Consider the following 27,814-nt stretch of genomic DNA (forward strand, 5'->3'; position numbering starts at 1 on the left):
TCATCATTAATGTGTGGAATTCCTATCGTTTGTGGAATGTTAATGATACATGATTTTAAATTAGATTTGTTACATTTTCATAAAACACTACAAAATAAATAATGAAAAAAAAAAAGAATTCTGAAAAGATCTTATTGTCAACTTGTCTTTGTTCGTGTTTTTCTTTGCACGGGTCTTCCAAGGTTAAGGATATTTGTAGTTTTACTTTTTGACCACAAGATGACAGTGTGTTTGTCTATATAAATTTTTTTTCTAATTTGTTTTTTCCCCTGGACAAAAATCCCCAAACAAACAAAAGAAAAAAAAAACCTTTTCAAATCTTTAACATTGAATTTGTTATTATTTATCATTATTATTATTATTATTATTATTATTATTATTATTATTATTATTATTATTATTATTATTATTATTATTATTATTATTATTGGTAGTAAGTAGTACTAGAAGCAGTTTTTTTAAAGCCAACTCTTGCTTAGAGTAACTTTAGAACACATTTGTCAGTTTTGGAAAACAGGACATCAGTTTATGATGCTGTACACTTTTTTCCTTATTTCTGTGATAATGATACTGCCAGCGACTGATAAGATATTATGACTTGATTTGAACTCATTTGGGTTATTAGTATTTAGACATCACATCTAAGTGGGGAAAAAAAATGTAGCTGTAAAGCACATAAATTACACAAACATGCTGCAGTCTATAATGAATAAATGTTCCGTTTTTTGTAGGTATTTTAATTTAAAATTGCCAGCAGACCCTGTGTTACCAAGGAGTACTACCTGATTACGGTCATGTTGCGTGTGATTGTTGGAGGAGGTTTTGCGCGGAGCCTCCAGTGTTCTTCTCTCTTGCGGCTGGTTCCTGGTTTAAAGCCCCTGATTGGTCAAAAGGAGTCACGTTGTCCGTGAAGCTGTCGGTCTGATTCTGCACCATTGTTCCCCGAGCAGCCGGAAGAAGTGCCTGTATAAGCACTACTGTATGCGACAGCTGCACCGGTCAGCCCAGTATACTGTGCTGGAAACTGGCTCTAGGTTCACTGCTTTCTGCTTAATAAAGGATTCTGCAAGGTAAAACTGGATCATGGTGGAAGGGAAAAAAAATATGAACTCTCAGAGCTTCATGGAGCGTCAGGCAGAAGGATACTGATAATAATAACGAAATGAATGGTGAGTATGAACGATTACAGGTGACAGGCCTGCATTTAAACATATTGATATAAGGTAAATTAGATTTTTCATAATTTCTTTCTTTTACATCTTTTATTTGTGGCTTCAAGTATTTTATGTGCTTTTTCTGCTGGTTTGTTACTTTTTAATGCTGCAGGGAACAATTCCTAAGTGGTCCATTTGTCAAGCTATACAGGCACCACACCTCAGCTGTCACTTTGTGGTCATTGCTTCTTATATTTTTTGACTCAACAGACAGACTGTAATATAGTGAAACCAGCATGGATTCATTTTAAAGCTTTCTGTCTTTTAGAAAGCAATTTTAGAGCACACATCTGTAAATTAGGTACTAGAAATAAGAAAGGTGTTTGCATGTGTTGGTAATCCAAGTAAACCTGTTTAATAGACAAATGAAAGATTTTTCAATATCATGTTTAACTCAAAATCTCTTGTTGATAAATAAAATGTTTAACTAAATAAATTATGGCATAAATCTAACCAATAAAAAATAACTTATTTAAGATTAAATTAACTCAAAAAGGGTTTTTATGTTATTTGTGTCTTGCATTTTATTAGAATGAATAGATTTTGCCATTATATTAAATAATCTTCAAAATGGGAAAGACAAGGGAACAGACTCTTTCTAAGTTTTCATAACAACCATCGGATGTTATTTCAATGTCAACTTCTTGTTTGTGAGGGATCCCTAAAAAATACTTTTTTTGGTCTTAATGTTGCAAAAAAGGTAGTTGGCTAAATATAGGTGAGAACAGTATTCAACTTTAGAGAACTCAAAAACTCTAAATAAGGTAAAACAAAAGACTAGCATGTTGAAGAAAGGCTGCATGGCTGCTGTTAAGTATGATAGTATGAACAACTGACTATCTGCCAAAAGTTATACTGCACTGTATCTGGAATTAAATCCTAAAAATATTATTACATACAAAAACCACCCCCTCCCAAAAAACCATCCGGGCTTCTTCCACAAAACTGAACATAGGCCAATTATTTTTTACATATCTTTACCTGGGATGCCAAGAAACACAGTCAGCAGTGTATAGCCAGCTGCTCTTTTTTTTTTTTTTTTTTTAAATCCTGATTAGAGTAGAAAAAGGGTCTTGCTTGAGACAGAGTGCTGTGTGGAAGAGGATAGGGACACTCTGGGGACACCCCTGCTTTTCCTCCACCTCCATCTCACAAACAGGAATAAAATGAAGGTTGGTTCTCATACAGTTAAGAAGATGCTCTGACAGTCATTTGTATGTCAATGCAGAAAAGGCAAAGTTTTCCTAACAAAGCCTTTGTACTGTCATTTGTGATAACAGAGAGCATTATAGCATAATTACTCCGAGTGTCTCTCTGCAGCACTTCACATCAGACGCAGAAACAAACAGAATAAGCCATATTTCCCAGGGCCACAGTGTGCATAATCTCTTTATCAACTGTATAGTTTAAGACGTGCTAAAGGTATTAACAAACATTGTGTGTGTTTCTCTTATCTGTTCTCCACAGAACAGAAGTGGGCTGTCGCATTATAACACGTTTAGCTAAAGGTAAGATCAGATCTTGTTTTTGCTGTTTGAAAATTATATCATCGACGTTCAAAACCCATTAACATACTGAATTTATCCCCATGAGATGGATGGTATTCAAAGCTCACACAACTGTTGAGATGCCACAATAGACTAGCTGATAACAGGGACAGGGTGTGATGTTGGAGCAGACAAGTGTTTAGTCAATAAAGACAGCTGTTTCACTGACACAAGAGATGCATCTGATTTCACAAAGATAAAAAGAAAAGCCATTTTTTTCCCCAAGTGTTGTGCTAAATATGTTTTTGTTTTTGTAATATAGGCATTGAATTTTAACTGGTATCTATTTGGACATTCATATGAATTTCAAGTTTTCCTCTTTTGAATTACATTTTTCAGATGTAACATGAAAACTGTTATCACACAGATCCTTATCTTTGCATGGATGACAACATAGGCATGTTTTATAACTGTGATGAAATGGAGCACAAGAAGTATGAGTACTGCTTATGATGCGTTCCTGTTTTATATGATGTACTTGCGTTGAGATTAAGGGTTTAAGATTGTGTTTTCTGTGTAACAGAGCAGAGTAAGTTGCTTTTACCACAATGACATAATCACCTGACCACTTTGGGTTTAAAGTTCAGTTCTCCATATAGTCTTTGAGTACATCCAAGTGGTTAAAGTATTAGTTACATCAGTGAGACAATACTTCTAACTTCAAGCATTCAGCATGGTGAGGTGAGATACTCTTCTTCATTTTAGGCAGAGTATCTCCCCAGGGAAGCATGAGATCAAGTAGCATATTTTCAGGGCAACATTTGAGTAGCGCTTGTGTCTATTTCATATCTTTGTTGCATTTATAAGTTTTGTTGTTATTTCTGGAATATTTTTCAACATGTCTTAAAAGAAACCATGGCAGCTAGACCAAATCTCTGTTTTCCACAACATAAAAACCTTTGAAATCAATGTTTACAGTACATAGATGTTAGGAGAGTGCAAAGTAGTGATAATATCTACTGTTCACTATCACAAATGGCACAACTGGCTAATCTCATCTTGGTAACAAACCAAAAGTCTCACCAGACATATCTTCTGCGGTTTGGATAAAATGTGCTTGTTTTTCATTTAGAATAGTAACTTCACATGGGTAGAGTAGCCAGAAATTTTAATCAAGTAAAATTAGCATTTCTTCAAAAATTACATTAGTTAAGCAGAAGAAAAAATATGGTGCATTACAAATACTTCTAAAAGTATATTTTTTTCATTAAGTTACTCAAGTAAATTTAACTACGGTAGATACTAACCACCTCTGTATAGACATAAGTTAAATAGCATTAATTCAATTCAAAACAAGCTACCCAGAATCCCTACATCTCACAAAACATTTAATAAAGCTACAGAAGAGACGCAGACTGCAATACAGTTCATGTCACTTGGAGAAAAATTATATATTATATTATATCAGGCAACTTAATTTCCTTTTACAAAGTATGAAGTAATGAGAAACTATATGATGTAAAACATGGATTGAAAATGACTGTCAGAGAAGCAGCAATACCTAAATCCTTTCAGTATTCATATTTACCAGTAGACTGATAAGTCATGGCTGATGATTAATATCTACTTTTTGTTAGTTTGACAGTAAGAACAATTTTATTTTATGAAAACCTTTGCTTGTTCTTTGTTTCAGAAATGTTCAAGAAATTGTGAACAACAGCTATTCACACAATCCAAAATGATGCTAATATTTGTTTTGTTTGAAGAGTCCAAATCCAGGTCTTAATATAATTACAAATGCATGAAAAATATTCAAATGCAAATTATTACACACAATTATATTTGCAAACCCTAAATAATGACTTAAAATAGCCACCATAAACCATCTCATGAGAATTTTTCTAAATAACCAATTAATAAATCTATCAGGTGTGCTTATATTCCTTGTTAATGGATGGAAAGTAACTTTAGAACCACATTCTTGAAAGACTTTTATTTTCATCATTAACTCTCTACATCTTAGTTCCTTCCATGAAAAAAGACACTTTTCTTGAAAAGTATATGTTAAATTAATCCCTTGGATCATAATTTTTTTTTTTTTTTTTGGTGATTTGGTTAGTATTTAGCATATATTTTTGTTTTATTTGTCTGTTTATGAAGATATTTAAGTTAAAACCCTCTAATAAATAAATATCATTAGCGACATTAATAACTAATGCATTAACAAATACTTTAATATAAAATAGCACTGTAACTAAATGATAAATTTGATAAATTATAATATTTGAGACACAATATTCACAGTTCAGGACTTGGAAGTTATATTTTGGCTTTTGACAATGTTGGATGACTTTTGGAACTTTGGACTTAACGTGTGCCTCGAAAGACAAAAATTTGTCTTTTAGCCAAAAAGACGATGCTGCTGAACTTTTTCTTAAACTGTGTACATTTGCAGAAACACAGCCCCGACACGCCATATTGTGCCAGGGGTATTGTGTTTGGTTATTTGCCAGCTGCTTCTGTCAGAAATTATGCAGTGCTGCAATTGTATTGCAACAGGAGGTTAAACAATCCTAAAAGCCTTTTCATACCTGTTGTGTGTTTTTGGTAAGTGAGTTTTTTCATTTTCTAATACTGTGACTTCCTCTTTCCATCCATTTTTCTCAGTCAGTTTGCACCCAGCCATCTCCTTAGAGCAGAATTTAATTAGTACCTGTGGCACAAAGTTAAAGGAAACTGAAACATTAAGTAGATGTATTTACTCATGAAAAAGCGGGTCAATTAAGACATCGTCGTACCTGAAGAAGTGATTCAGTTGTGAAGAGCATTGCAAATCTAAGCACAGATGGCTTAAGCTTGATACCAGTACATTTTTTCATTAAAAATTCACAGAGAAGGTGTCATGGCTTAACAGCACTAAGCAGAATCTCACATCAGGAGGCTAATGTGGCTGAGTTGTCTGGATACAAAGCTTCCCACGCATGGGTGAATCCATTCAGTTTCCTTTGATTAAGGAAATAAGAATCAAGGGGTCTCACCTTTACAGAAAGATTTTGAAGAGGGGTTATAGATTAGACTTCAGGTATTTGTGTTGAAAAGCTGTTTTATGATTTTGGAAATTTGTGGAGTTGTACAAATTAATCGTGTGCTTTTCAACCTGCAGTTTTGATATTTCAGTAAATAAATGCCATAAGGCCATGTTAAAATGGAGAACATTCCTTTATGTTTTTCTTTTATTGGTACTAGAAAAAAATCCCAACACAATAGTAGTGGATTAATTTCTTTTAATTATTTCTGTTGGCTTCAAATATTTAAATAGTTAACCAGTGGAAAACTATAAGAAAATAATTGATATGCATATTATGTATTAATATCAAGGAATTTTATGAGTGCTTGACTGTACTAAAGGTAAACCAGAATTGTTGCTGTTTGATGAAACATAAAATGTCATCCACATTCAGATTTATTTGACTCGCTATCAAGTAGGTAAATTTGGACCCCCTAATGACAAGGGGAGGTATTATGAATCACTTTATATAGTCATTAGTGACATAAGAGAGAAAAAAAATTAATTGCCTCTCAGTAATTCATTTCCCATTCAGTGTGCTTTCTATTATTCGTCACATCACATTTTATGTCCTTTCTTTATTAGAAACCCCAAATGTATGCAACTGCATTGATGAAGTACATTTTCATCAAAGGTTGAGTGTGAACTAATATCAACCTTTCAGATTGCAGAGCAGCTTTGCGAGTCTCCGCAGGGTTCATGTTTCCAATTTAGGAGCTTTTGATGTGACTCTTTTTGTGTGTTTGGCTCCTTCCTGGCTAAGCGGTGCTGAGTTTTCATGGTTCAAGATCGCTCTTTCCTGAGATGTTGCCATGACACCTATTTGGAAAGACTGCAAATCCAAAAGGGTGTGTATATATATATATATATCTGCCTTTGTCAGCTCACTGTTAACCATCACTCATGTCCTATTGGTTATTTACACTGCTGGTATTTTACGATTAATGTGATACAAAATAATGATCAGCTTAACAAGACAGAGAAACGAGCAAATTAAGCAACAATGTACTGTAAATATGTATTAAAGATGCTAAACAACAAAGGCTGAACAGCACATAAAAACAAATCCAGTTCAGTTTTGACCACTGTATATGCTTTAAATTGTTCTTTACATACTTTCATATCTGAGCTTGTCCTGATCTAGAGCCAAAAAAGCAACAAAAGAATAAAGGGTTTATCGCCTTATTCTTTCTGCGTATAATTATCTAGTTTAGGTGTGAACAGTCAACATTTGTAAGATTTTGAACTAGAGAAGAGCAAATGTTGATTAGACATTATCAACCGTAGTGTACAGCAATGTCATCTTACTCTCCTTATATTATAAACAACAAAGGAGGAGCAAGCAGTCCATTACATGGCAGCACAAAAACACAAGACAGCTATGCACACATTAATACCTAAGGGCAATTTAGAGATGCATATTAACTTGATGTGTCTGTTTTTTGCACAGTGAGAGAAAGCCAGAGAACCCAGAGAACCCAGAGAAAACCCACGCAAACGCCTTACAGAAAGACCACAGCCTGAGTTTCAGATACAACATTTTTTTTGCTTGCAAGGCATGAGGGTTAATAATTGCTGTGCCATGCAGTCCTATTATCATTAGTCCTATGAAATTACCGTCATTGATTGTTTTAGCTGTTATGCCTCATAATGCCACTCTGGGTAGACAACCATATCAAAAAGCAACACTGTGTGAGCTACATTTGGTGGATAAAAACTGGTAACTATATAAATAAACATCTTAATTACAAACCCTGGTTTCCATTATCATTTATTTAAAAAATGTGCATTATTGCAATTATTATAAATTATTGAAATGGCAGACAATTTCACAATCTCAAAGTCAAGATTTTGACTGTGTTTTCTTTTCAAGAATCAAAACATTCATCCCTAATTGTAGAATTTAAGATACTAACCCTCAACACTTTTCACATCATTAAGTAGTTCCTGTCGCTTGTGGTTTTTAATCTGACTATAATTCATGATACATTTTAATAGCAGTGAGAGCTGCCCTACTTCCCAATTTCTCTCAGATAACTGTGGATATTTTGCATATAAAAAATGATTCAAGATCTCTCCATGATACTGGCTATATATAAATGATAAGGCTTGACTGCGGAATGTGAACTCCACATCCCACAGCTTTCCTCAGCCTGTGTGAAAGATAAAAGCAGGCCTGCGTCTCTGTGAAAGGCTTTGGCAGCTCTGTTTCTGCCAGTGAGCTGACTTTTGCTAACTTTCAGGCGGCATGGGAAAATATAGTCATAAATAAATGATAGGCTTATGAATAATTTAGGCATGCATTGTGATTGACATGAGGGTGAGAGTACCTGATTATGCCTCGACAGCGTGAGACTTAAATTACAGCAAATCAAAACTTCTGGCTGAATGCGAAGCGTCTGCTATGCTGCCTGTCTGCTGTTTTTTGTATTTTGATCACCGATTGTAACAACAAAAGGCAGCTGAGACGAAACAGTGCTTTAGTTTAGGCATGTTTCATAAAAAAAAAATGCTAATGTATTGCGGTGTGAAAGATTTATCTAAAAACCACAACCTCGTCAGGAATCAGAAAGTTTGTGAGCTCAAAACTATCAACAAGTTCCTCACAGAATATCAGTTATTTAGCCGAATGCAAATATATGCCGGCCTTCCAAGAGCCTGTCCGCCATCTCCAGCTCTTGATTTAATAAGATATTACAGTGAAAATCTTGCATGTGTATAGTCATGTGGCTAATCAACAGCCATGCTTCCTTTATTGTTTCTAAGAGGAGGAAGAACAAATCAATGAGCGCTGAAGCTGCAGAGGAGAGGCTGCAGCAGGCGTCACCAGGCTGCAGCTCTGATTCGTGCTGAGTGCTGAACAGGGGGCTGTGGGGGTGGGGGCCGTGGGGGGGCTCACTTCTCTCCACCAACAGCCCCCCACCTCCCTCCACAACCTCTACCCCTTTCCCTCTCCTTCTTTCATGTGTGCAGAGCAGATCTGTCTGCAGCCTCAGGCACAGTGCACGTTAACAATTGTACTGAGCGCATGTGAAAATCTCATTTGCATAAATCTGTAGATGCTGCAATGTTTCCTTCAATTCCTCCTTTGTGTTTAATTGGAGATTGCTTTTATTATTATTTTTAGCTTGTGCAATTCTTCCAAAGCCAAATGAGAAAAGAGGCTTCGGCATTCGCTAATTATTTATTTGCATGATTTGTACATTCGAAAGGACATACGCAAACACAGATGATCTATAAATTTATCAATCACGCTTCAGTGATATTGTTGAAGTTCACTACACTACTATTGATTATTATACTGATTTTAGCTGTTTGTATTATCTATCAAATGCATCTATTCGTATTTAATACCTAGATCCAAAAACCTTATGATTATAGTGCTCATTAGGACTGTTATCCCCTGTTCTCTCAGCTTCGTACATGTATAGTGGAAGAAGCTGCCTTAACTTTCCACAAAATTAATATTCTATAAATATTTTTGTGTATTGTCAGTGCCTGGGATCCTCCACTGACATCATCTGTAGCAGCATAATCATCCAGGCCACAACCTTTCCTCAGGGGAGTCCAGCTGAGACCTGAGTTTCGCGCTCTCTCTCCTCCTGTCTGTGCCATTTGGTTTTACCATTTATGGTAGAGTGTGACATCCGTGATGGATGAGAGCAACACATGGCCTAAGACTGGCTATGAGGATGAGAAGTTGTAATATTTTTCTTTGTGCTCACATAGTTTTAACTGCATATTATACTATATTGACTATTCTCATGTAAGAAAAGACTTCAAAGCAATCGGGGATATATAATTGTGCACCGCATCACTGTAGAAGCACTTTGTGTCCGGCCATATTTGATGACATGGTCACTTGGCAGAAGCACATTGAATAAAGACGTAATGATAAAAGATACAACATAATATACAGCACCAAGTTAAAGAAAACAATAAAATACAATTGTTTAGCAATACCTTTGAAAACATTTAGAATCTCTAATATTTGTTTTCACAACTTACAGGTTTCACAAATCAGAAACCTTTTCTACATCAGAGGTATTCCTGTGCACATTGACACACAGACCACATACTACCACATACAGTAAGTTCAGTAATTTTGAAAGCTTTTTGTACAATTCTACCTATTTTTAGCATTGTGGAATGCTTGTTAGGAGCATTGTTTCATGATGGTAAAGGTACATGATAAAATTTATTTTGCTTAATATGCCCAATTTGACACTGATTTGAAATATTGGGTTCTATAATATTGGAGAACATTAGTTTGTAACAGATTGTATTTTATATTGTACAATTCTTTAAACAAGTCACTCTTGAAAAATGAGACGTTGTGTCTCAGTGATTCAGGATGATCCATCAGCCTGTAGCTCTGACAATAGATGGATTATCCCTGCAGGTTTCATTATTCAGAAATACATGCGTTTGCGAAATTGTTGTTGGCACCACCCTGTGATGTTAAGCTAACTCGCTTCACTGTACAGCATGTTTGCTTCAATGTTTTTTGACAGAGACCCAAACCCTGAAATGTTTTGGGTCTTTTTCCTCAGGTTTTCCTCTCCTTATCTCTTGTCTCTTTCCATCATAGTTAAGGTACACTGAAGTGTGTTGTGCAACTGCAATAACTGTTGCCTGTGAAACACATCAGCACAGGGCACAATAAAATAGGAAATGAAGACACATGGCAAGAGATTTTGCCCTGAGGATTTTATTTTTAATCAAATCATTTGAGTAATTCAAGCACTCATTGCAGCTCACATGAAACAGTTTTTGGTGGTCCAATAAGGGCCACACACCCCCATTCCTAACAAATTTGAAATGGTAAAATGAAAATGATGAGCAGCATTTCAAACTCTACAGGCTACTGTTAACATGCCAAATATAAATTTTCTTGACAGCATCATTCTAAAAAAAACCTAAAGTTGCTTCCAATTGTAATTAGGTTTAAATTGGAATGAGTGCAATTAAAAATCTCTTATCTGCCATGAGAACATCAGTGTGAATTTGTTATATTAACTTAATTTTATTTTTATATTTTAATATTCAAGTATCAGGTTAGGTTTATTTTATCATGATACAGAAATATTTTTTCTGTGTGTTTTTCTTTTATCATGACTGCAATACAGTATATCAAATAATCTGCCATCTGGACTTTGTGGTATTTGAACATAATGTGGCATTACTGGGTTAGAGAAGAACAGTAATGAAGGTGATAAACAAGCCAGGTGGAATGATTCAGACTGTGCTGTTAAAGTAGGTTTTAAATGTTGTATTTTTATTGAATACACACCCAGACTGCATGATGCTGATTATGTCTGAATGACTGGGAAAACACTCCTGCTCCTTTTTGCTCCATTAAATAATAGATTTTGTTAGGATATCTTATATTCCACATTTTACTGTCTATTTGCCACACTTTACAAATTACCTCAATTGCAGCATGGCTCTACGTATATAATTAGATAATCTCTAAGCCTTTGTTTGTCTGTTTTTTTTTGCCTGCTGTCTTCAATTTTCTTCTGTCAGTTGATGGAGCCTCTCGAAGTGAGAGCAAATATAGGTCACCGTCGCTGGTGCAATGGTGTAACAAATGCCATCGCTCCAGCTCATGTTTTACATTTTTATGTAATAGAGCAGCATATGTTTGAGGAAATATAGATAAGACATTATACTAAAACTTGTCAGTAAAGATTCTGGAGTAAAAAATTACAGTAACAAACAAAACATATTTTACATTCAGAACAAATTTACTGGTATTATTAAGATGTGCTAGATACCTTAGGACAAGCTTCTTTTATTGTGGTGTCTCATACAGAAAATATTTGATATCCAAACTTTTAATAACCTTTTGCTAACTGGACACAATTTTTTTATCTTCGTATAGTCTTGTGTCCGCTCTTATCGCATTATCCTTCCGAAAGACCAACTACCGAAATATGTCCTATGTTGAGTTTTCTGGCAAGAGAGTAAAATGTTTTTATATGAAATCTCAAAGTATTTCAAAGCACACATGATGCCATCTTTGGAAGAAAAGGAACCCCACAGCATCGCAGTACCTCCACTGTACCATAAGATGCTTTTGCTCATTCTCTTTCTGTTTAATAGCATATCCCCCTGGAGTGTTTAGTAAAGAAAAGGTTGATGTTAAACTCACTTAAATAATGGACAGTATATATTAAAGATTCAGGAGAGTTAAGAAAATGCCGCATACATAGGTTTGCAGAAGCAGGATGATTTTTTTCAAGTATAATTTACAAAGAACCGATTGGGATTTAGATGGTATCAAGTAGATGAAGACTTTCTGACAGAGATGCTTTGCAGCAGTAGGATTTAGAAATTATTTTACATCTTGTTTTCTGTTTTCTGTGTGTTGTATGCATAAGAGTTGCAAGAGAATAATGAACTCCAAATCAATTAAAAAATTTTAGTTTGTGTACAGCATTGAAATGGCTGTTACAAACTACCTGGTATACATTTATGTCGGTCCAAGCTAACTATACAATTATCAAAAAATAAATAAATAATTTAATTTAATTTAAAACTGACATGATAATTTCAAAGTAAAATTTACTTTAAGTTACACAGTCTTCCCTGTTACTAGACAACAGAAATCCAGTAGGAATGAATCACTTTGGCTCATGTTCCTGTGTATTAGCATGACTAAGTCAGGGGCATTGATTTTTTTTTTTTTAAAGAGAGAGGCACACACAATAACTGTAAAGTGATAATTTAGGAAAGCGTGATGCTGAAAAGGACAGCAGCTTTCCATTAGCCTGAGTAGCTTGTGCCATTTAGTGTCCATGTAATGTACAGTATAGTGTTTTTATAGTTTTCAGAATAAAAATGTATTGCTATGTTTATGCCAGAAATGTATAAGGCAAAATCTTTATGGCTTTGCGTCTCTGTTTGTAGAGTTAGTGCATGTGCACTGCTGTGTTGCTGAAATGCTTCTGTGGTCATTCTGATTCGTCAGTAATAGCCAGCTGTGAGTTTAAAGAGCTCAGCGAGCTCTGTCAGTGTACAGTCTGTACTCCTCCGCTTGCTTCCTGCGTGCAAACCACATGTTTAAAAAAAAAGACCACTGTAATCTGAAATGTCAGGTATAAACAGCCAACCAGACAAGCAACTGCTAATAAATGGGATGATTTAAAGTTTGCATCACATAGAAAAGAAACAAGGGGATTTTGGTGTAATTCTCAGGAGGAGAAGATTTTTTTTCAAATCATTTAAAGATAATTTATCAACGTTTTGACTAAATATTAAACTTCATATGATGAGAAAAAGAGAAGCAAGAGTTCATTGTTGTTGGAAACAAAAAATTTTTTGTATGTATTTTTAAACAAAAACAAAGAATTAAACCCAAAATCAGTTATTATTGCATTAATTGTACTGTAAAATCTACCACTAGGGGAAGATTGGCAGCCAGCAATAGAAGGCTTAAATTGTTTTTAAACTGGCTAATATTCTAACACTTCAGAATTTATCTCAGAAGTCGAAAGCAAGGAATTTTTCAGCCAAATACTGAGTCTAATTTCTACTCAGAGAGGTTAAAGTTAAAAGGAGCTGCTCAAAATTTGGGAATAGCTTTGATGAATCAGTTTTCAGCATCAGAATTGGCACGATAAACTAGAAAAAAATGTGTCCAGTGGGGTCAGATGAGCTGTTTCCTTTCACAGAACCAACTTGCACGCCTCCTTTCTAGTTTAGGGTGTAGATGTCTAGATTCTCACTTTTAATTGCTTTCGGAACCAAATAGGCAAAGTAAAGGGAAATAAAAATATTCACACGCTCCTTTGGACTTTTACTTTGGTTTTGTCTGAGTTCTGTTTTTTTGTCAGTCATTTTCCCTAAGCTCCTTGACTCATGCTCCTATCACAGCTACAACACATTTTATCAATGATAATCACCTTCTCTTTGTTCCAAATATTGTTCATCCTTTTGTTTATTCTTCCCTTTATGATTGACTTCATCTTGGCTTCTGTGATTGCTTTCCATGCCCCTGTGTTGTGTGTCCCTGTTATGTGATATTTATGGAAGTTCAGTCTGTTAGTGTGATTTTGCCTTCCTCCTGCTGGCATTTGAGTCCATCAGAACAACAGAATGTGACATGTACTCAAAGAATGTTACTGGACGGCATGGAGCACATGTCCAAATGTGCCAACAAAAAATATCTTGTAGGAACTTCAAGCTTCTTGGAATTTCAGATGACCAAATTAGGAGAGTTCCTATAAGGCCTATAATAACACACGTGGTAATTCACTCTCTATCATCAAAGAGTGACTGCTAGACTGTACCTCTAGTCTAGCAAGGAAATAGCTGGAGAAAAACAGTCAGAAGAGATTAAAGGTCAAATTTGAGACATCTGTAGTGCCTTTTGAAAGCAAAACATGTTATTTCTAATATGACACCACAATCTGATGTAATTGGCAGCATTACAGGACAGACATGATGTATTGATCGGGCAAAAATGCATTAAAGTAAAGCTGAGACTTGGCGAGGTTAATAGAGAGGATGTATAGCATGAGAAAATAGAAACTGTACAGTTAAGATGTTTTAAAGAGTCACGATGTAACACCAGTAAGTTCTATTTGCAACTTTTGATAGCATTAAATATTTCTTTTTTTCTTTTTTATATAACCTTCTTTCTGGCGTATGCAGTAAATGCAGAAGAAAAACTGATATTTGCTAGCCTTGTAAAAACCAGTCCCTTGATCTATGCTTTGCTTTGGACAGAGGATCTGGACCCTAGGCTATTAAGAATTAATTGCCTCCTGGAAACATGGACTATGTTGAAGTTTTAAATAAATGGATCTCATTTTACCCAATCATTAATGTTTGGCTATGACATGTGTAATCCACCACCTTGATGAAGCTTACTGAAAATTGCAAACTCTGTAAACAACCCTACGAGGAGTAGGGCAATTAAATGTCTTATCTCATACATTCTTATTGTTTTGACATTAATTGCTAAATATTTGGCTTTATTCACTTCCTCTGTTGCTATTGCCAAACTATACACAGACTACAATACTAAAACAGTGCAGAAATCGACAGAATCATTCATGACACCTCCTTCTGTTTGCCGATTGGCCCCGCTGAAATTCAGCCAGAGAAATCCAGCTTAATGTGAGAAATCCCTGACAGAGTACAGGAGATGAGAATTGAGTTGAATTGAGCACGAAGGCAATGGCCAGGCTGGGTCTTTGCCATCTTGCACTTTAAGGTGTGGTGTAATTGTGGCTTGGAATTGCCATGTGTCTGTAATGACTGTAATTCAGGACTCTCTATAAGAGGGGAAAAATGTCAAAGCTTAATTCTATCCTGAAAGAGGAAGTGCTGGACCTTTTATGTTGACATAAGATCCAGCTGAGTGCAAGAAAGGAATTGTGGCTCTTTGACTGCAACAACTCGGGGCCCCACTAACTCTTCAAGAGAACGTCCTGGCATAGGAATCATCAGGAGCACATGTACTCTGGTGCAGACAAATCCCATCTCCTGTGGATGAAGTGGTTTACGCTGACATTTGCTTGTCAATCTCTTCCAGCTAGACGGTGTTTGTGCAGAAAACATTTTTATAGAAGGCTATTTGCATTTGAACCAGCGTGTGTTTTGTTGACTGATTTGATTTAGGATGGGATCAAAAGAGATTGGAAGGGTTCTTGTTTTTTGGAGACCCCACCCTCTCTTCTTTTCTCAAAGATGTTTTTGGCATCAGATGGTTTTCTTTTCATCTATCCAACCACACTTCCTATTACTCCCTCCTTATCTTTATCATTCCCAACTAAATCCCCTCATCTGTGCATTTCCTATTTAAACTCCTTGCCCCATTTTCATACACACCTCCTCTCATCAGTTTCTTTAACATTTTGCTCCTTCTACCCCACACACCAATAACTCTCCTTCCTTGGTCTCCTCCTAGTCCTCCTCCCTCCCTGTGTTGGTAAAAATATCTGCAGACAGCAGAGGCAGAAGCACGCCTGACTCTGCCTCTCTCTCTCTCAAACATCCCACCCATGTGATCTCACAGGCTGCCTCTGCTCCCTGCTCCACTCTCTGCTCCAGTCAGGCTCCTGTCTTTCAGCCCGGCTGCAGCTAATGAGCCTTTGTGCGGCCAAAGATAGAAAGCGAAGGGAGAGTGCAACACAATGACAGAAGAGGCAGTTGAAGTGAGAAAGACTGTCGTCTCGCAACAATAAAGCATATGTTACCGACAACGCAGGCAGAGCTGGAAAATTACTCGTCTCCCTCAACCTCCTGCACTCTCTGCTCTCCCTTTTTCTCATGCCCGGGAAGCTCAGGGGTCGCTGCAAGTCAGTGGGCTGAGACAAAATGAGAATCTTTCCATTCATCATGTTTCACCTTCTCTGAGTGGCCACCTTTGTGACTGGGTGGTTGTAGCGCTGTGAGAAGAGGTGAGAGGAGTCACACTCGGCCAGTGGATACAGGTCAGTTGTTCCTGTGAGGGCTCACACACGCACACGCACGCACCCCGACACACACATAGAAGTGGTCACAGTAGGATTGATGTGTCATGACTTGCTCCAGATCCCTTAGGCTTGTTGGCATCACTCTGGATGAGCGCTGTGAGCCTTTCTCTGTTAACTTTGTGAATGATGAAGAGAAACAAAATACATTTGTGATGAAAGTGTGCTGGAGAACTGGGACCACTGTTGATTGAGGATGGGAGTTGATGTCCGGCTTAATATGTGTTCAAATAGAGTCAAACACAGGGAGGGGCTTTTCCAAGCATTTTTTTTTTCTTTGCTGCATTAATTTCTTTGGGCTTGAGAAGAGTGTGTGCTTGCCGAGCTGTGATCAGTGGTAATGCGGTGGAGACAAAGAAAGGGCTGTTGGAGAAGTGCAACAATCTCTGGTTTTTATTTAGCCATGATTGAAGAGGTTCGCCTTGGATCACCCACAGTTCTGTGGTTTATGATGTCATCCCCACTGAAGTTTTCATACTGGCACAATAGAATGCAGATGAAACCAGGAGGGGTTGTACGTATGGACTGCTCTTTATTGCTAAGAGTCCCTCACACAGGGTATGTAGCACAGGAAGCAGGGCCATATGGGCAGGCACTATTTGCGAGAGAGTACATTAGAATCTCCATGGAAACCACTTTTGATATCAAAGCCTGAGCGCAGCATTAGCTGAGGGCTAAGCACACAAACACGCTTCCAACAATGGTATCTAATTAAGACCCTGAGTACAAAATGGGCTAGAATTTGCACAGGTCATCTCTCTTGGAAATTTCCACTCCTGCTTGCCAAGGTGTGAAGTGGCTAGTGAAAGCAATTAATTTTTCATGTGAGATCAGAAGCTTTTTTAAGTCAGATTTTTTTGAGAATTATGTAATGAGCTATTTAATCTGTCATTAATCTGTCCTAGTGTTTCTCATTCAGAAGCAAGAGGCTCATTTTCTTTTCAGCAAATTTTCTTTTCTCTTCAGTATCCATGGGCTGAGAATAAACCGCATCTAGTTCAGGATAACGCTGTCTGTTTCTTATTCAAATTATTATAAATTCTTCATGAAGAGAGATTTACTCAGTGAGGTTACCCTGACTGACTTTCTTGCCTCACATTCCTTGGTTGTAGGTAAAGCTGTTGACTCTGGAGGTTCTCCAAATGCTGGCCATGCCATGCCACAGCAGCCTCCAGGGAACAATGACCCTCTGGCTGGCAGAGCTAGTCCTCCCTTTCCTGGTTGCACCTCTCTCTCGTTTTCTCTCTCAGGCAGCATGTCTTACCGACCAAATTTGCATCTGTAATGACTTGATAGCAGAGCTCAGATGAAACAGCAAGGCTGTCTGTGAATGGAACTCCCCCACAAGCTGCTCTGGCAGATAGACAGAGCGGAGACTGGCTGAAGATGCACGACGTCTCTACTGATTCCAGGTTCTGAGAGAGAGGGTGAGAGAGAAAGCAACCAGGGAGAAGCTGCCAGTCATTGGGAGCCTCGCTGTACCTCAGCAGCACAGTTCTGTGATTTAAAAATGTAATTATTACTGTTAAAACAGTGAAAACAAAGCCTAAATATTTATTATATTTAATGACTACATTTATACAGTTGTATGTATATTGCAAGCTGTGTAAGGATTGAGCATTCTGTCTGAATGCTTTGAGGAAGAAAAAAAAACTAAATTGAAAATGATGCAGTGTTTGATGTCTGCCATGCAGTAGTGTTAGAGGCAGATTAAATGAGACAGTAATTAGTTTTAGTGTATTTGACTGATGAGCCTATTCTTGTTTATTTGTCTAATTGCATCATCAGTCAGGGGAGTTAATGGACTCTTGGTTGACAAAATCCTTTGCATGACGTGCCAATGACAAACATTTGAATTGATAAAAGCAGTTGTTTTTTTTTTTCCCAGAGTGTGTGCATGGCAAATATGGTATGAAAATAGTGCTGGCACTCTGGCTGCTGCAATTTTCCTATAAGAGGTTATAAACATGGACAGTAATAAGCTTCCCCTGGTGCTATAAACTAGGGTAAAACTACAGAAGAATCTTGGCTTCATTGTATTTACATAAAAGTTGAAAACAAAAGTGCACGGCATGAGAAGTAAAATTTTTCTTTCACCAGCAATTGTGGATAGAAATTTTTAAGAAACAGTTGAGAAACCAGTATTTGTTTCAAACACTTTTTGGTGTAAATTGTCCTGGTTATTAAAAAGAAATGCTATTAGTAATTCTTTTATATAAGGGACGCAACAACATATGTTGCATGTTGCAGATGTACACAAATTGATGCTATTTGTGCTACAGTAGTCGTAGAATTTTTTTTAAATCATATAAACGAATAAAAGAATTACAAAGAAATTAGTTGCATTTAACTGTATTGTTTTGTTGAAGATTTTGTTTTGCACTGTATGGGAAACAAACACAAGCACACATCTGCAAATCAATTCAGAATTGACACTGATAATAACATGTGTCCACGTACTTAGAAATTTCTTTTCAGTTAATATGAAATATATACAACACATTCATATTAACACTGTGTTTTAACATTAGTTATGATGGTCACCAGTGAAAGGTGAATAGATCAAGTCTCTCTCTTTTTTCCCCTGAACCTCTCAATCAAAAAGGAGAATTAACTTCTTGTGAGGAAGATGTAGTTGGTAATTAGCAGCTTCACTATTTCCCTTCTACTCCTTCGTGCCAAGGTGATCAATGACCCAAGGATTGCCTGGAAGCTGGAATATCAGCAAGCAAGACTGGATGTGTGTGTGCGCGTCTGTGTGCATGCACGCGTGCTTGCGTGGGTGGGTGAAGGTAGGAGCTGGGGGTGGGGGCAGTCTGGGTTGGTGGCTAATTGAGTGAGCTGAGGATTATGAAGGTCCTAAACCGGGTATTAAATAACATGCAGCCCCCTTTTGCTGTCTCTTGCGCTCAGGTGCAGATGCGGCAGGCCATGAGCGGAATACTGAAGAGAAAATTTGAGGAGGTGGAAGCCTCCTCCTCCCCAAGCTCCTCTGTGCGGGAGTCTGATGATGAGGTCTCCTGCAGTGAAAGTGGGGATAGCAGCGACAGCGTTAACCCCTCAACTTCAGGTCCTTTCACCCGTGAGTCTGTTTCTTTTAAATACATCCTTTGATTTCTGTTGTTCTATTGAGAGCAAAAGGATCTTTTCCCATCGAGAAAAAAAAAAATACTATTTATTTATTTTGTATTAAAAATGGTGTGATTCTCACAACCAAACTAATGTAGTAGCTCACAGGTATTACAAGATGCAGGTTAAACATCAATCTACGCATCTTTGAATGAGCTAACATTTGTAGATATAGTGCTGTGGCTGTGAGGAGACTGGTGCTGATGATGAAGAGGAAGCATGCACAGCCACAGCCTCGCTCATTAGGAGCAGCATCAGCTTACAGGCCTAAGCAGATGAATGAGCGGATCTCGAGTTTTGTGTGGTCGTGCTTTACACAGACTTTATAATACTTAGAAAAATGTTGAAGAGGTACACAAACAGCATATCATTAAATGAAGTAGTCCTATTTTGAGCCAATTTAGAGACAAATCCTGTAGAAATGTCATAGTGAGGACTACAAATGAATTCTATAGTGGTATTTACTAAGAAAAGGTCCTTGAATCAATTAGGTTCTTGGCCATACTAAATAAAACCAGTTGGAACTGTTCAAAGGTCACTAGAGATAATGGGATGGACAAGAAAAAAAGTGATTGGTCAGGTGTTAATAAAGAAGAATTAATTATTAGCGAACCTGAAAAAGTGATGGTACAGTTTGGAGTGCTGCTTTTGCACTCTAAACTAAGCAAAAGTACAATATATGTTCATTGACATAAATTAATTCTGTGTATGTTTCCAAACTTGACTGAATGCAAGCAGTTCATTTGGCTGATTAATCAAAGGTGCATTGCAAATAAACACTTGAACATAATATTTCATAGACTGTCACCATTGCATGCTTTTCTAATGATGTGGAGAATAGAAATGGGGAGGTTTTACTGATTAGTTTGATGGAATTTACAATAGTTGCTATTACTGTACTATCTTAATAATATTAATATTGCTGAAAAAAATATAACGGCATAGATCAATAGACTATCTCTTTGACAAGTCTTCCTTTTGAGGTCAGATTTTTAAGAACTATACTCCTAACATGCTGATAGATGTTTCATCTTAATTCAGTGGAGGAAACAAAATTACTTTGCAGTAATTGAAAACAGAGACAAGCAGCCTCAAACCACCTCAGTTTAAAAATGTTCTTAACTTCTTCAGAAATCAAATTATGTATTTTCATATCCTGTGCGTGTCCTCCTTTGTCACAAAATCTCACATATTGCTATAAAGTCAAATTGAATTTCTCTGTTCTGGCACATAAATCATATGCTTGTTAGCTGGAGAACTGAAAATGAAGTAAGTCATTTATAATCACACATAATCACACATCTGTGTATATTTGCTCTAGTGGGATTATATTTGCCTTAGCTCTGATTTCCAAGAGACTGCCAACATTTTCAAATTCAGCATTTCCCAAATAGAATACCTTCCTGTTACCTGCTGAAAGTCTCACTCTCTCTTGCTTCACATTTAGGTTTAGCACAATCACTATTTTTAAAGATCCAGTTGCAAAATTAATTTCTGAGTACATCTCTAAAGAACCAAAAAAAAAGAAAAATATCTGCCAATATTTTTTTCTAAATGAATGAGAATTTGGCAATATATCTACATAATGAAAATAAGAAGTATGGGGAAATAAATGTAGACTTTCCCTCTGCATCCTCCGGTTGGTGGGGAGCTGCTTAAAGTCAGCAGTTGACTGATTTGACTGCCTTTATTTTCATATTTTCTTGTTCTGATGATGTAGTGAAAAAAAACAAAAAAAACATCTGCAACTTGTTTAAAGAACAGTCAGGTCAAAGGTGACAAAGTCTTCAATGGCGTAAGGAATATTTGTGTGAAAAAAAAAACAAAAAAAAAACGATTTTCACCTAAGATGTAATTAGGCTTTTAGAGAAATAGCTTAAAATCTCCCAACACAACAATGTTCAAAATTGGTCCCTTTTACCTGATTTTGTTGTGACCAAGTTGTGCTTCTCCTTTGGAAGGTATGACAGTTTACATCTGTAATAAAAAGCATTGTCCTTCTTGTAGGAGACGGAGAGCTACAGGAACCAGATGGTTTCTATTTGTCCTTTCTCTCTGAAGGAGGGGGGTTGGTGGTTGAACATTGGGAATGCTGCTTCTGAGTGAACGAGCTCTGCTCTGCTCTGCTCTTTGGGCCATGCGGAGGATAATTTATGCTCCTAAATCACCCTCCTTTTTGCACCTCCCCCTTGTAGAACTCTATAAAAAGACTCACCGGAAATGCCCGTCAAGTGGAGGAGTCCAAAGTAGCGCTAAAAACAGCAAGAAAAAGCCCCCACTAAATTTCAGAATTCCTGTAATATAAACTCTGTGGCAGTTTATGTTGACACATTTATCACAGCTATTGCAGTGTTCTTATGAGAGAGCTTGTAAATAATCAAAACAAAGTAGTGCTTATGAATGTTTGACACTGTGTTTAGCTTTAGTATCAATAATTCTTCTGCCAAAAATTACCATGCTGCATGCTCTACATATAATTTACAATTTATTTGGATTTCATAGTTTGTTTTTACTATCACTGTTTTCCCTTTTTAGCTGACTCGATATTGAAGCGGGAGAAGCGCCTGCGGGCAAGAAGGGTGCATTTTGAGAATGTGACCGTGTACTACTTCAGCCGGCGGCAGGGCTTCACCAGTGTGCCCAGCCAGGGTGGCAGCACTCTGGGCATGTCCAACAGGCACAGCTGGGTCAGACAGTACTCCCTGGGAGAGTTTGCCTTGGAGCAGGAGAGGATCCACAGAGATATGCTCAAAGATCACTTGAAGGAAGAGAAACTCAACTCAATAAAGCTAAAGGTAAAAGCTTTTTATGGGTCAATTAAAAATAAAACAATTCAGTCTATAAATGCCTGTAATTATATTGTTCAGCAGACAGAAGTCATTCTGTCATTCTGTCAGATTGCCTTAAATCTGGGGATTTAAGGCAATTTGTTGCTGCATTTAGTTTTGGCATAGCAATCTATTTCTTAAAAATATAAAGTGTTGACTTAGTTTGTAACATCCTAATTGTTTACAGAGTTGCCAATCCAAAAATTTCTATTGGAGCTTTTAGCAAAACTAAATCTTCAAAGTAAATGGAGACGTTAGGTAAACAGTTGATACTTTAAGTGCCTGGACGTGTTCCAATCTTGTTTTTCAGCTGACTAAGAATGGCACAATGGAGTCAGAAGAGGCCAACACGCTCACAACAGAAGACATCTCAGATGACGACATTGATCTTGACAACACAGAGGTAGATGAGTACTTCTTTTTGCAACCTCTTACTACTAAAAAGCGGCGGGCACTGCTACGCTCATCAGGCGTGAAGAAAATTGATGTGGAGGAGAAGCATGAACTCAGAGCCATTCGCATGTCCAGAGAAGACTGTGGCTGCGACTGCAGGCTTTTCTGTGACCCTGAGACGTGTGCTTGCAGCATTGCAGGGATCAAGTGTCAGGTAAATTCCACAAAATACATATTTTACACAGAATCTTTACACATTTCTTGACAGACCCTGTAAGCATGTAAAAATTCTTAAAATTATTGAGTCTTTTATTGCAGTAGCATACTCTCACAGTGAAAGATTTATAAAAGTTTGACTTTTTAATTTGATAAAATGTATTTAGTAGGGTGAAAAATCAACCCCAAGACATTTAAGTTAGTTTTTACCAAACTCTCCCATGTCACAGTTATGATGAAATGCAGTTATTTTAAAGCTGATATGAGGGCTAAGAAGCTTTCACTAATAACTTGTTACTTTATTTTGCCTCAGACTTAAATATGTTGTGTCCATTTAGAATTGCCATTCTACAAAATCAGAAAGAATAGAAAACAAGGCAGTTATGTTGACTTTCATAAGTTGGAAAATGATTACAACACTGAAGCTTTTGCCTTAACGTGCCCATATGTTCAATAAATAAAAATAATAATAAAAAAAAAAAACATTAACAATGGCAAATGGAGCTGGACCAGGACATGATTTCATCTTCTCCTCATAAATAGTAAAGATGGTATGCGGCATAAAATTCTGATAGCTCACTTAAAGAATTGTGAAAGCAAGTTGCAACCTTAGTGTTACTAAGTTTTCATAAATACCACTAGATGTGTATATCAAAAACATTTTCCACCCTATTCTAAATGGACACAAACGCTTCTGGGATCTTAAGTGGAGCCAAATCCTGAAATATTGTTTTCAGGATTACACAAAGTCCTGAAAACACAATGACAAAAATTACAGGTGGAATATGAGCTAAATATGTAGAAAACAAGATGGGCATTAAAAAAATATCCCCTTGTTATTTTCTGATGAACCACCCAATGTTGCTGACCAACAATGGGCATAAAGGATAATGGTGAAAGATCTGTGAATCCGTTTCTTATCCAGAGGCCCAGGGAACCTTCTTACACTATATTGCATCATAATCTTTTTCAAATTTCTGAAGAGTTTGGATAACAATCTGTTGGAAAGAAATTAGAAATGGCTCTTCCAGATAACAAAAAACGAGTTTCCATTTGATCTTTCAATTGGATAATGATTCAAAGTATATGACTAAACAGAAAGATTGTTTACCAGGTACAAAATCAATTATCTGCCCAAAACCTCCCTTTGAGAAAGGCTTAAAAGAAAAGTCAAAACCCAGGATTCTGGACAAATGAGAAATAATGCAAAGCGTTGACCAAAGTGTAGATTTGGTCCTGTCCAGTTAAAAAAGGGGATAAAGGCAACTGTGGTTTTGAAAACAGGTGTTACATAATATAGGTCAACCTTCCCACTGAATTAATTTAAATATAAGGTTGAGTTTTTCCTAATTTTTCAGTGAGAGATTATGTTAGTGCACTAAATGACAATATAAAATACAACCTTTTTGCCCATATTTGTGAAGGGTGCTGTCTATTTAGAGAAAAATGCTTGACTGATGACAAAACATTATAGGACAGAAAAATAATTTAAGAGAAGGCATGCATCACAGTGTTGCATTTTTCCCAGGTGGATCGAATGTCATTTCCATGCGGCTGCACAAAAGAAGGTTGCAGCAATTCAACTGGAAGAGTAGAGTTTAATCCTATCCGGGTTCGAACCCATTTCCTGCACACCATCATGAAGCTGGAGCTGGAGAAGAGCCGCGAACAGCAGCAAACCTCCCAGACCAATGGTTACTGCGGGGAAACCAACGACATGGGGAACGGGAACCTGTTCACACAGTCGCAGCACAGGTTGGAGTACTCTTTGTCTGATGCTGTCCCACAGACGGCTGCAATGCACTTGCACTCTGCAGATGAGATGGAGGAGCCTCTGGATGATGAAGACGAGGAGGATGAGGAAGAAGAGGAAGAAGAAGAGGAGGAGGAGAACGAAGATGATGAGGAAGATGAGGAGGACAGCAGCAGCGTATGTAGCGGGTTGTCTGATTCCAGCACACAAAGCTTTGCAAATAGCGACTCAGAGGATGAAGAGGAACCTGCAGGGAAGTCGGAGAATTATGAGGCTGACATGACGCCTCTAGCAGTTTCTCACACTGAGGTGGTGCCAATGTCCTCGGTGATGTGCTACACTGATGGCTCCGTGGGTCATGATAACCATATAAATGGAAATCCTTACATAATGAACTCTTCCTCTGCTGACTACTGTCAGCTGGGGAGCTCCAGTGCCGACTCGAATGTCCATGCAAGTCGGCCCAGTGAGTCCTACAGGGAAGCGTTAGCATTCCCAGAACCGGTCAGTGCAAACAATAGCAATTTGGCCCAAGGACCGTTCAGCATGACCTCTGGGGAATTCACGGGCTACTCTAATTCAGAGGAGGAGTACACAACCAGTCACCACCGTAATCTGAATGGGGGCGGTCCCGCTGCCACTTTGTGCTGCTACACACCTGACCAAAACACCAAGGTACTGTCCAAGGCCATGTTTGTAGAGCAGCGCAAAAACCAGAACCAGACAGAGTTTCAAAACTACCTTAACAACAACAACAGCCAGGAGTCATACAGCAGTAACGGCATCATCAGTATGGCAGCAGAACAACCACCCCAAGAATCAAGTGCTAATGAACATCCTGATGTAACCTTACTATCAAACAATACTAAGAAACTCCCTTTACCAGACCATTGCCCTGAGGTCACAGCCAATTAAAAGCCCTCAAGCTTTTAATTATTACATCCTCGCTTGAACTCGACTATGGTATACTTTTATGGAACATCTTCATTGCCTTTTTTGAAAACTACTTTCAGAGCAATTTACAAAATAATACTACATTTTTCATCCGTAACTCTTAAGCCATAGGTTTGTGATGGAAACACTTTTGTGGTACTGTTGACAAATGCAGGTTTCTCCATTACTGTGTTCGTGCTCAACTCCAAAACACAAGAGACAATATAAAAAATACAAATACAACTAATGTCATACTGTGCAATGTAGCTTGTATTTGCAGAACTCAAACAAATATTGTACTGTAGATTGAACTTCTGTCTGCTGTATGTGCAAAAAAATTTCAGTTTTATTTATTGTGACTGAATTATAAGTGTGTCCTTATATATATTGTAAATGTTTTCCTAAAAATATGCATGCCATTTGGAAATCAATGAAAAATTGCCTCCATTAACAAAGCAAGTTGTATTAACAATGTACAGTTATCTTCTTTTATGTCTTCAAAATCATAAGATTTCAGAATTCATTTAAATCCAAGTGACCAGTCATGTCATTTTGATCATTTGTGCGCTTAGTCTATTTGGGGTCCAGTGGCACGTCTTTGGTTATTAATGACCAAATCATATGTTTAAAACAATTCTATACTAAAATTGCATACACAATTAGCAGCTGCAGCAGATAAATTTTTGGTTTATTTTTTAAATAATCCAGAAAACCTTTGATTCCTTGAAGATAACAGAAAGTTTTTCAAAGGGCATATACCATTTTGTACCTTTGGTTCTAGCTTGTAGATTACAATAGTAAACATTGTTCATGTGCAAAATTAAGGGAGCACAAGCAAACAAAAATGCTGTCACAAGGTGCAGAAGAGCAACAATATTACGTATGGAATGCAGAAAACACATCGTCTCCTCTGAGAAGCCTTTTGCTCAACAACTGAGTCACCTTAGTCTGGGTGTTGATTCCTTTCTTAAGCTAGAGGTTATTATCATGGCAAACATATTTTTATGGTTGTTCCATTCCTTAAAAAAATTTTCGTGTTGTTTCAGGGTTCGGGGGATCCCATTTCCAGAAGAGAGACTTTTTGGCAGGTGTGGACTATTCTGTTCCATGGCGCTCACCCACATTTTCTACATCAATGATCTTTCAAAAATAAAAAAAAATAAATAAAAAAAGTGTACATTCTATCCTTTTCCCTCTGCCTCTACCAAGTGTCCATACATCCATTCGGTACATTCAAAAGAATTCTTTTAGTTGAGAAACAATTCTTTTTCTGTCTACAAATGCTACAGTCATTAGTGAAAATACCAAAGGAAAGGCTGATTTAAAATGATTAAATGACACCTCACAGTCTAAGGTGTAATTTACACCTTAGTTATTGTTGCTGCAATAACTAAAGGAGGTTCAATAGGCATGATTGGGCTTTTCTTTTTTAAGATAAGTTCTTAAAACAGCATAGAATAACCTTTTCATTTACAGTTACTTTGCAGAATTCAGATTTGTTCTTCAGGTAAATAGTTACACAGAGTTGACAATCAAAGTCTAATTTTAAATAGGATTGATCTTATGAGCATTATAAGTTGAACTATTGGATCATTTTAGGCATGAAGCCAGTTCATTTAAAATGTGTAAATAGTGGCATTTGTAAATATTGACCGAATGAAACTGAAGTGCTCAACATTCAGTAGAATTCTAAGATATTATGGAAAAGCTCAAATGAAGCCCATTAAGTCCTTGCTCATGCATAAATACAAGAATGTGCTCCATTTTCAAGCTTAAATATGCATTCAAATTTACTGAGTTTAGCATTCAATCTTTGTCATTTGTTCATTAGATGGGATCTCCCAGAAAGTCCACAAATAACTTTGAAGTTATCAGTTTCATCAACACAAGCCTATAATGCATAGAAATTGTGCCAATGTGTACAGTGTGGGAAGGTTCTTAAAGACGTTGCACCCACTTAGGATTACTGTGTTTCAATTTTCTGTATTTATTACGCGTGGTTAATTGAAATATGTATTTATTGTGGTTTACTAAAAGTCTTATGAAGTAACTTGATATGTTAAAATTGACTTTTTGTTCATGCAAGTTTACGTGAATTGTAACGCTTCATGTGCCTGGTTTCTTTAATTCTGTTTCATATTTGGTGAAATGCATAGGATTTGCACAAATGGTCTGTTTTGTTTTTCCAAGTTATGTTTTTAACTGTACATAAAGCCTACATAACTTTCAGTTGTTGTATTTTGACATGTTTTCAATTTCATTTTATAAAATATGATGTTATGAAACATTTTCAATGAACATTGTCTG

The 27,814-nt window shown here is 36.9% G+C and overlaps 1 protein-coding gene across 2 annotated transcripts; it reads left to right on the forward strand.

Annotated features, from left to right (window-relative positions):
* Positions 1 to 949: 949 nt before the first annotated feature.
* Positions 950 to 27,736, forward strand: csrnp3 (cysteine-serine-rich nuclear protein 3). 2 transcript variants are annotated; one of them, XM_044131344.1, is made up of 6 exons: positions 950 to 1,169; positions 2,682 to 2,722; positions 19,169 to 19,337; positions 21,920 to 22,179; positions 22,523 to 22,819; positions 24,350 to 27,736. In XM_044131344.1, exons 3-6 carry the CDS (start codon positions 19,175 to 19,177, stop codon positions 25,487 to 25,489), a joined length of 1,860 nt encoding a protein of 619 aa, XP_043987279.1. In that variant the 5' UTR covers positions 950 to 1,169; positions 2,682 to 2,722; positions 19,169 to 19,174; the 3' UTR covers positions 25,490 to 27,736. The 2 variants fall into 2 exon arrangements, with proteins under 2 accessions (XP_043987279.1, XP_043987280.1); XM_044131345.1 differs by lacking the exons at positions 950 to 1,169; positions 2,682 to 2,722 and adding an exon at positions 15,836 to 16,216.
* The last annotated feature ends 78 nt before the right edge of the window (positions 27,737 to 27,814 follow it).

The sequence above is a fragment of the Gambusia affinis genome, linkage group LG11 (assembly GCF_019740435.1).
Source record: "Gambusia affinis linkage group LG11, SWU_Gaff_1.0, whole genome shotgun sequence".
Lineage (NCBI taxonomy): Eukaryota > Metazoa > Chordata > Actinopteri > Cyprinodontiformes > Poeciliidae > Gambusia > Gambusia affinis.

Bases quoted from the DNA above. Each gene is read 5' to 3' on its own strand.
- csrnp3 (XM_044131344.1), top strand. From the start codon at position 19,175: ATGCGGCAGGCCATGAGCGGAATACTGAAGAGAAAATTTGAGGAGGTG. The intron at 19,338-21,919 runs GTGAGTCTGTTT...TTCCCTTTTTAG, and splicing joins AACTTCAGGTCCTTTCACCC to CTGACTCGATATTGAAGCGG. The intron at 22,180-22,522 runs GTAAAAGCTTTT...CTTGTTTTTCAG, and splicing joins TCAACTCAATAAAGCTAAAG to CTGACTAAGAATGGCACAAT.